Source organism: Carassius carassius, chromosome 4 (assembly GCF_963082965.1).
Source record: "Carassius carassius chromosome 4, fCarCar2.1, whole genome shotgun sequence".
NCBI lineage: Eukaryota > Metazoa > Chordata > Actinopteri > Cypriniformes > Cyprinidae > Carassius > Carassius carassius.
The window spans coordinates 32753623-32763088 of NC_081758.1; the positions used below are offsets into that span (position 1 = coordinate 32753623).

Genomic DNA, 9466 nt, shown 5'->3' on the forward strand with positions numbered 1-9466 from the left:
ACTCACAAAGTGCATACATTCATCTGCATATGGGTGCACACACAACAACAAGAAAGCACAAATTCATTATAGTCACACACAATTCTCAATGAATTTACTGACACTTTTCTTTAGCACCTGTGCCTGCAGAATGGTTACCCTCTGTTCAGCCTATCATGAGGGCAAGGCAGCCACACTCAGTCCTGTTTGGTCTTCAGAAGCGAGTTCACTGCAGTAATTGGCTCTCGCTCTAAACTCAGAGACCAAAATGGCTGCCTAGTCCATGCATTGATAAGTTGAGCATGCTGGGTAGAGGGTGTCTAGTCTGTTATGACATCACAACTGCATGTTCCTCATTTATTGACCTCTACCTGATCCAAAATGCATGAATGGAGTAATTCAGCAAACCCAGCAGGTATGCCATACTATTAGCGCACAGCAAAATGAAAAACAATACACTGTAGTACGCTGTAAATATACAGAAAATCCCAACTCATATAGCGTAAAGCAGCGGTTCTCCATTCCAATCCTCCTGTCCCCCTGCTCTGCAAATTTGTTGTATTTCTTATGGCTTCAGATGTTTGTTCTATTCGAACGTAAGTGCCTTGCGAAGTGGACATCAACGGATATTCCACCATGATTCCAGTTCCAGTTCCAAGTGCATTAAAGTGAGCAAGACATGAATTTAAATTGTATTTATTTACTGAGGTATATGATGTCACACTTGTCTGTGTGTGAAGACGTTGCGCAGCGCAAATCTGTGAATGAATGTTCCGAAGTGAAGTAAACTTAAGTAAAGTAAACTGAATTAAACAGATTTCCCCTGCTCAGGGAGTAGGGAGCAATGAACACTGTGTAGGGACCATGTCAATGGGAAAACAGTTCATGCACGGAGCTCACTTCTAAAAAGCTGATTATCTGAATCAGGTGTGTTAACACAGAGAGACATACAAAATATGCAGAGCTGGGGGGCACGAGGACTGGAATTGAAAACCGCTGGCTTAAAACTTCAAATAGCAAACATACAGTACAGCAACAGTAGTGAAAATCTACGTCAAAACAGTAGGAAGTGGTCATAGATATAAGAATTAGGGCCTCTTTTTGTGCATGGATTACTAATAGATCCAGCTGTTGCTGGAGGTTTGTATGCTCATATACAGGATTCAATTTAACATAAATAGTATTAGACTCTATGCATTATTCATTCTATTTCTATCATTCTAACTATAACACACTGTTGAAGTAGTAGCAATGTATTAATGTATTAGTTATTTAAAATTTTGATTTTAATTTAAAATTTGAATTAAATTTTAAGGGACTATGTTTGTAAAGTTCTGTTGCATGAGTAGAATTGAAAATGAAGCAATATATTGTGGCTTTTTACACACATAAATACTAATTTAATGTACTCAAGCAGTAGGTCCATCTCTCCCTAATTGGATCACATTCTTTCAAGGTATTATTTGTCAGGTGTCAACCCATTCGATGTCTGAAGCGGACTTGTGTTACAGCGGTAAGTATGGAATATGTGCTTTGCTGGATTACAACCCTCATCATTTAGCAGAAGGAAAATAAACTGAGTTTCCCAGCAGTCCTGCTGATGACATACTAACATTTTACAAAACGAAATGCCCAGAAGGAATAGTAACATCTTTAAGCAGCTGCAGTACTGTTTCTATTATTTTGTCTGCTGTCCTGGAAATCATTGCAAATAAAATTTTCAATAGGATGCATTATGCAAATATCTTCCAAATCCCCCATATTTTGTTTATTATTTACATGACTTTAATGAAGGCTCTGTGTTTTCGTTTGTAAGATGTTTGGCTTCAGCCCTCACCCACCACAGACCAGTTCCCCTTCTGACTGCTGGGTCCTGTTTTGTCTGTTAGTCAAGCAAGGGTTTTTTCTCCTGATGGATCCAGCTTGCTGAATACTGGGTTAGAAAAGCTGTATTTGCACCACAATTAAAATAACGAAACTCACCTGCCCAGTGCTCTTTGTAATTATGCTCTGTTTGGCTGATACCATGATTACTCTCTCTGCCTCTGTTGGAACAGTGAGTGCCGATTACTCAAAGCGATAACAGTAGGTAGCACTGCCAGGTCAAAAGTCGAAGGTAACACTGAGGCTAGCCCTGCCTGCATTCCCTCTCTCTCTCCACCTCTCCCTCTCTTATTCTCTCGCTGTCTACGATATCAACAGCACAAGGCCAGGTGTCCTACAGTATCACTTTGGTTAACAGATATTCGGTAGGTTTAAGTGTTAATAACATAAAATAACATAATGGTGCCATGTTATTTATGTTATTTCCCCTCGTGAAGAACTCCTGTAAACCTTGCAGTGTTGAAACTCAGTGAACAAGGCATCTTAGACAAGCTGAAAAACAAGTGGTGGTACGATAAGGGTGAATGTGGGACCAAAGACTCTGGGAGTAAGGTTAGTCTGCTCAATCATTTACTGCTAACAAACAAACACATTCATATTCTACAAATATCATAACATGCCCCAGCATCATTTACTGTTTTTAATGGATTTAGTGGATTTGGCCCCAGCTGGAATCACTTCATTTTGGCCCCTTCCTGTGAAATAATCTTTACGTATGCGTTTTTTTTAAATATCATGTAGCACCTTTAGGATTAACACAAACACACACAGAGAGAAAGAGATATGACAGATTTGCAAAGCACTTATAAGTGTACGTCATTCATTATTTAAGTGTTAAGTAAAAGTATTTTGCAGTAAGTATACATAACAGTGATTTAGAAAGTTTACAAGTTAACTGTTTCATCAGATTTGTTTCTCTTCTGCTGCTGTGACATTGACTCATTCTCAATATTGATGTTGTGTTTAAATCATCTCTAGGCAACATTCATAGATATTAATCATCAGAATGAAAATTTAAAAGAAACTATTATTTCTAATTGGCCTGATGCAATGATGCATTATCACGTAATGCTAATGAAGGGAGTAAGTAGGAATCTGAATGCTTTATATTATTTGAAAATGGATCAAATCTGCTTAAGTGGATGTATACACCTGGGACATATCCCTGGTAAGTTAATTTTTTAGTTCTGACTGAGTTGAAACTGCACAGCACTCCCTATAGAAGGACTTCCCCCCCCCCTTATTAGCTAGTGGCATCGGTTTAACAGAGCCCACTTTCAGGAAAGCATGTTTGCCTAGAGACTCTAGTTAGTGAGCATAAAATGCAATTGTTTTATTACAATTCTTTATGTAATCCAGTCTGATAACTCTGAAAACATGTCCCATATGCATATGCACAGCAGAGGCTTTACCACTGACTAAATGGGCCTGTAACCTGGTAAATGTATTAAAAAAACAGGTCTCTAGCTTTGCATTCAAGACAGTAATGCTACACTCCCAGTCCTCTGTTGCTACGGTGCCCTTTCACAGTCTTCTAGTGAAGACAGACCATGTTTGTGAGTGTTGGTAGACTGTCAGGTTGGTGGCCACAGCAGCAGAACCGAGTCCTGTTTAGGCTTGTCTGTGTTTTGAGGTGTGCCGTTGGTCGCATGCAGGTGTCTGTTAATGAGTTTTGAAGGCTGTGAAGCTTGCAGAAGTAGTTCAGAGAGGGGAATTGCCATAGTAACATCAATATTCTTACCCCTCCTTCTCCTCTTCCTCACTTCCTCTATTAAGATGGCAGCCTGAAGAAGCCAGAGGATCTGAATGTAGCTCTCTGATGGCAGATTATTTGTAATGTTTCTGTACTGACTCAACTTCACCTCTAGAGGGGGCAACAGGTCCAGAGCTGGCTCTTCACCTGTGTGTGTGTGTGTGTGTGTGTGTGTGGGGGCGTGTGCGTGTGTGTGTGTGTGTGTGTGTGTGTGTGTGTGTGTGTGTGTGTGTGTGTGTGTGTTCTATATGAAGGTAATATTTCACTGGCCAGAAGAGTGAATGTATGAGAGGAGAGAGGGAATAATTTCTTCCTCTCTTGAGCTGCCTGAGCTTTTAATACATTAACCTTTGACCTCTGGGCACATCTCATATTGATTTGATGCCCTTTGAATAATCCCTCTAGTACACCTTTTTATTTTCGTCTTCTTTCCCTTCAAGCAAATTGCGTGCTGTATGTGTGTAACAGGGCTTGCATGGCTTGTCATTTTTACTAGGTGGAAAGTGGTCGACTAGTCAGTGGATCACTGGTTACCTTTTTTTTCTTTTTTTGACTCAACAGTAGTCTTTGCTATTTCTGGCATAAAGGGAGAGTGCAAGTCCAATCTGCTGAATCAAGTGAGAAATTGCAATTTCCACATTCATTTTGCAAAAAAAAGAAAAAAAAAGTCATGTCTCAATCACTTTTATGTCAGCCTTTAAGCTCCACTTAAATTAAAGGGATCATATGATGTGATTTACATTTTTCCTTTCTCTTTGGAGTGTTACAAGTTCGTGGTGCATAAAAAGATCTATAAAGTTGCAAAGACTAAAGTCTCAAATCTAAAGAGATATTCTTTATAAAAGTTAAGACTTGTCCACACCCCCCAAAACGGCTCATTTAAACACGCCCCCACATGTCTACGTCATTGTGTGGGAAGATTTGCAAAATGCCGCCCAAATTTTCACGCAAAGAAAGAAGGTGTACCTTTTATTCTCGCTGTTGCCTCCGGTGCCAATTCGTGCCAAGAGCTGATCCGTGCTGGTTGCTGAAAAAATACATCAACACTGTGGATTGCCGGATCGGCTTTCACTGTGGATGAAGCAGAGTCCAGTCTGGCCTCCTTCGTCGAATCCGCCGGTCATTCCTCATTATAGCTGCTGGCTGCCACTCACTCAAGCCCCCAGCTGTTCCTCACTCAAGCACCCGGCTGTAGAGTAGCACTTGTTGTTTGTCGTTTCTCTTATCACAAATGCAGACATGGTTTTATGTTTACACAGCGCGATATGTAATGCATAAAAAGACAGTATAATTAATTGTAATCAGTAATTATGTCCCCATTGGATGCAACAACTGCCTCGTTTGTAATGAGTTTTTATTATTTTTGTCCTGGCATGCCGGTGTTCAGACCGGGACACGCCAAAACAGTATATGTAAAAGGGGCGTAACATTTCCGTCAGATGCTTGAAACATTTGGCCAATCACAGCGCACTGGAAAGCTGGCCAATCAGAGCACACCTTGCTTCTCAGACCGATGAGCTTTGTAAAAAGAGTTTCAGAAGGCGGGATACAGAAGAGAAACAATAATGTACACTATGTAGAAAATTTTTTTTTTTTTTTACCTTAAACCACATAAACACATTTCATTACACCAAATAATGTTCTTTTTAGCCACATCATATGACCCCGTTAAGTTAGTTTCAGAATGGTTCAATAACTTTGGATAAATTTTGCTTGAATCTCAGAATTCTGCAGCATTTATATAGTATCTGCTTATAATGTGCTTTGTGAAAGTAAACCACTTTATGGGCACAAATGGAGGGTTTCATAACAATGTGAGAAGAATCATTTTGGGCTCCCCAAAGGAACTTTCAGTGAACTATTCTTCAGAGAACTTTTTGTTTATTAGTGTTTATTATTTAAAAGAACGTTCCAATAATCTGATAATTATATTTCCCCTATAAAGAATTTTTTGTGCATTGGAAGGGTTCAGTGGATGTTATATAATGATCGTGGAACCTTAGATCCTGATAAAGAGCCTTTAGTTTTAAGAGTGTAATTTCCAGTATATTTGCTGATTATGGCTCGTTATGTAAAGGCAACGGCACAATTTTTAAAAGTACCATTTTTGTTAGTGTAAACAACGGTTTGATAATCTGATTTATTTCATTAATTTTTTTACTCCATAAAGAACACTTTTGTGCATTGGAAAGTTTCCATGGGTTCTTAATGCAACCATAGATTAACCATTTTTAAGAGAATTATGTAGTTATTTCAATTATTTTTGGCCATTATAGCTTATTATACCAAGCTAACAGCATGTACCTCAATGGATACACAGTTTATCGACAGAGAAATTTTCCTCCTGCTTTTCAATATATGTTAAGCTAGCACAACTGGAATCATTTGAACCATAACTAGTTGACACAGACCCAGTGAATTGACTAGTTGTGCAACTCCTAGTGTGCAAGAGGGTGAAATTGAAGATGCGCTGCTGTGTATGTGAGAGTGTGAATTAGTGCATGCTGGGTAGTGAAAGTATGTTTAATTTGTTAGTTATTATATAGTAGTTTAGTGTGCAACTTCGTACACTACTTCTGTACTAACGTTGTCTCCCCCCTGCAGGATAAGACCAGCGCGCTGAGTCTCAGTAACGTGGCCGGCGTGTTCTATATCCTGGTGGGGGGTCTGGGTCTGGCCATGACTGTGGCTCTGGTGGAGTTCTGCTATAAGTCACACCAGGAGACCAAACGCCTAAAACTTGCCAATAATGCACAGAACTTCAAACCAGCTCCTCCGTCCACCACACAGAGTTTCACCACATACAGAGAGGGCTATAATGTCTACGGAACAGAGAGCGTCAAAATATAATGGTTCGTCTAAGACTGTTTTCTGTGTGTTTTTCTTGTTTGTTGGTAATACCATTTCTTAAGAAAAAGGTATTAATAATTGGTGATCTACTTCTGATGAGTGATGATATCAGAGTTGGTGTTCAGGTCTGAGGTAAGTAAAGTTTCCCACTGTGTTAAAGCTGCTGTTTTTTGTTGCCGTTTTTGTGTTCACAGTGTGTGTGTGTGTGTGTGTTCACTACTCACTACTGTGTGTTTGCACTTGGATGGGTTAAATGCAGATCACAAATTCAAGGTATGGGTCACCATACTTGGCCACACGTCACTTCACTTCAAAACTATCAGGGATACAAACAGTAGTGCTTTAAAGGTGTAGTCACATTTACTGTTTGTTCTACAAATTATCAGTAGGAAAAGGATGAAATAATTCCCCACAAATATTTTGGTCAAGTGCAATTGCTTGGTTTGAAAGTTAGCTTCTCAATGAGCTGTGTGACTACACTATCGATAACAAACAGTGGTTCTTTTGTTGCTGAATTTGCAAATTTGACCCCACTTAGTCCGGTGGAATTTACAGCAGATTTAAATTGTTTGCCATGAACAGGAGCTCCATCTCTTCAAACTTTCTGCTTTTAGATCAGTGCTTTTTTTTATTTACTGCCTTTTGTCTGAATTAAATGTATTGTCAAAAGAGTGTATCTATCTGCAAGTCTCAAATGGGCCGGGCTGCTCTCTTTTCTTATTCTCAGATTGGAAGCCTGACCCTTGCTGATCATGTGGTATGTGGCATGGGATAGACTCCGTCTCTTTGAAACGACTGCGATTCCCTTTAGAAAGTGGACACGCACCCAACCAAAACTCATCTAACCAGAACACTTGTCTTCTCGGCTCTGACCACAACCTGAACTTATAATTGACGGATGGACCAACACCCGCTCGCCCTTTCTCAGTGCCTTACTGAACTAGTGGAAAAACATCCAAACATGCAGACCAATCTCACCAAGTCCTTGAGATGTGCCGCTGGGTGCTGGGTCTAAAACCATGTTTTAATTTATTCTTATTATGAGAGGGAATAACAGAAAAGGAGGGAAGGAGAGATAGACACATAGAGTGATGATAGGTTTGATTTGGTTGATCTCATGATCAGTGATGACAGTGTTTAATGTTTGACAGACAGCTTGTCTTCATGACATCTCGCACTAGAAGGAGTGTCTGCAGACAAACATTTTATGCAATTTTTAGGAAATATTTTTGAAGGATTTTGCTTATTATTTAAAGTTTGTGTTGTGATTCCTCATCAACATAATTGTTATGAATAATGTAAATAATACTTTCAGATACATTATGGCACCAGAGAACTAATGTCAATATTGTTACCTATCACAATTTGTAGTTTATTTAGATTTTTTTTTTTGTTCTTAGCATATTTATAGTGAATTCTTGCTGTATGTGTAGTGAGAGAGTGTGTCTGTCTGACTGTGTGTGTGTGTGTGTGTGTGAGAGAGAGAGAGAGAGAGAGAGACAGGACACATCTCTCTTTTCTGTACTGTAAACCCAACAAGAGTGTAAGATTCTAAATTTATTTGCCAAATTACTTTATTCTGAAACATAGGAGATAATGACAGCATATTCATATAGCATTTGCAACAACAACAACAAAAAATATTCATATATTTCACTATCATAGTCAACGGTTTTTATGCTTGATCAATTCTTTTTTAAGTCTTTTTTAAGTTTTTACCTTGACATATTGTATTTACTTTGTTTTAAAATGCTTTAATAAATTATAAATTGATTTTTGAATTGATTTTATAAATGCAGATAAAGTCTCTGTTTAAATTCTTAACATTTGCTTAGATGGTAATATGCATATTTATTTTTAAGATTTTGTAAAACTGACTTATGTTTGATTTGTAAGTGAATTTGCATGTACAGTAAGGATGAAAACAGCTTTCACCTCAAGAAAGCCACCCTTGACATGTTGCTCGTCTCAGTCATCTGTTCTCCCTCTCCTTGTCCATTCCCTGTTAATATTAATTATTAAAAAAATGAATTGAAAATTATGAAATGGCCAAGGTACATCCTGAGGAAAACAATAATCTGTCCTATTGCATGACTGCATCCAACTCTTGAAAATTTAGGTATATTTTGTAAATAAAGACAGATTTCAGACAAATTTCAACTGACTAATGTGTCATTTCAGCTTTATTACCTGTGAATTTGTACACAAGTTTATTTAATCTCAACCATTTCCATTTTTCATTGACGCTTACATTTGTCAGGCAATTTCAGTGTATGATTGCCTTATAGTTGTCTGTACAAATTAGGTTGGAAGAAGAAGGTATTTTAATGTTGAAAAACACCTTATGCCATCTTAATTTTGTTATATTTTATCATGTCTGACAGCTACACAGCTGGAGCTCTGCACAGCTGACTGGCATGTTCCACTAAACTACCAAAGAACCATGAGATCTTGTCAAAAACTCTGAATTCTAGATTAGTGTTTCCAGGGCTAAATGAAGAGGTGATCATATTTATAATAACTCACTTACAAATAATCATCATCACAAATGCAATACATGCAACCTGCTGAACAAGCGCCAGCTGTGCATGTAAATGTAGTGTACGCTGGACAGCAGCAACTGACAGTTAAAACAGATTTGCGTAGAAAGAGATTAATGGTAAAGTGCTTCTCTGCAACTGTTTTAGAGCTTAATAACCAGTGCAGTTCTGTTTGATTCCTCTGAAGGCTAACCAGTATGAAGGCTGGTGTGGCGTAGCGGCAGAAGCCCTGGTCTGGTCGCCAGAGGGTTGCCGTTTTGATCCATGGGATCATCATTGGTCCCTTAAGACCTTCAGTGGGACTGTGTCTGTAGCACGTGTGGATAATGAGTGAATAAAAGAGTGCTAAATTGTTTTGAGCAAGTGTAGATTTTGTGGTGTTTGTTTTGACAGTTTAAAAAGAACACATGCACAAACGCAAACCTTGAAAATACACTCCGGCTCATTGCAGCAATTCTGC

General features: G+C 38.6%; 1 protein-coding gene across 3 annotated transcripts in view; it reads left to right on the forward strand.

Annotated features, from left to right (window-relative positions):
* The window catches only part of LOC132139826 (glutamate receptor 3-like), a 37767-nt gene extending 29461 nt beyond the window's left edge, over positions 1-8306 (forward strand). The window contains exons 14-16 of one of the 3 annotated variants that reach the window (XM_059548446.1): positions 2301-2415; positions 6221-6468; positions 7194-8305. In XM_059548446.1, coding sequence (XP_059404429.1) covers positions 2301-2415; positions 6221-6466 — 361 coding nt within the window. In that variant the 3' untranslated portion in view covers positions 6467-6468; positions 7194-8305. Of the gene's footprint in view, positions 1-2300; positions 2416-6220; positions 6469-7193 lie in introns of those variants that run through there. The other 2 variants (XM_059548447.1, XM_059548448.1) reach the window with 2 other exon arrangements.
* Positions 8307-9466: the final 1160 nt, after the last annotated feature.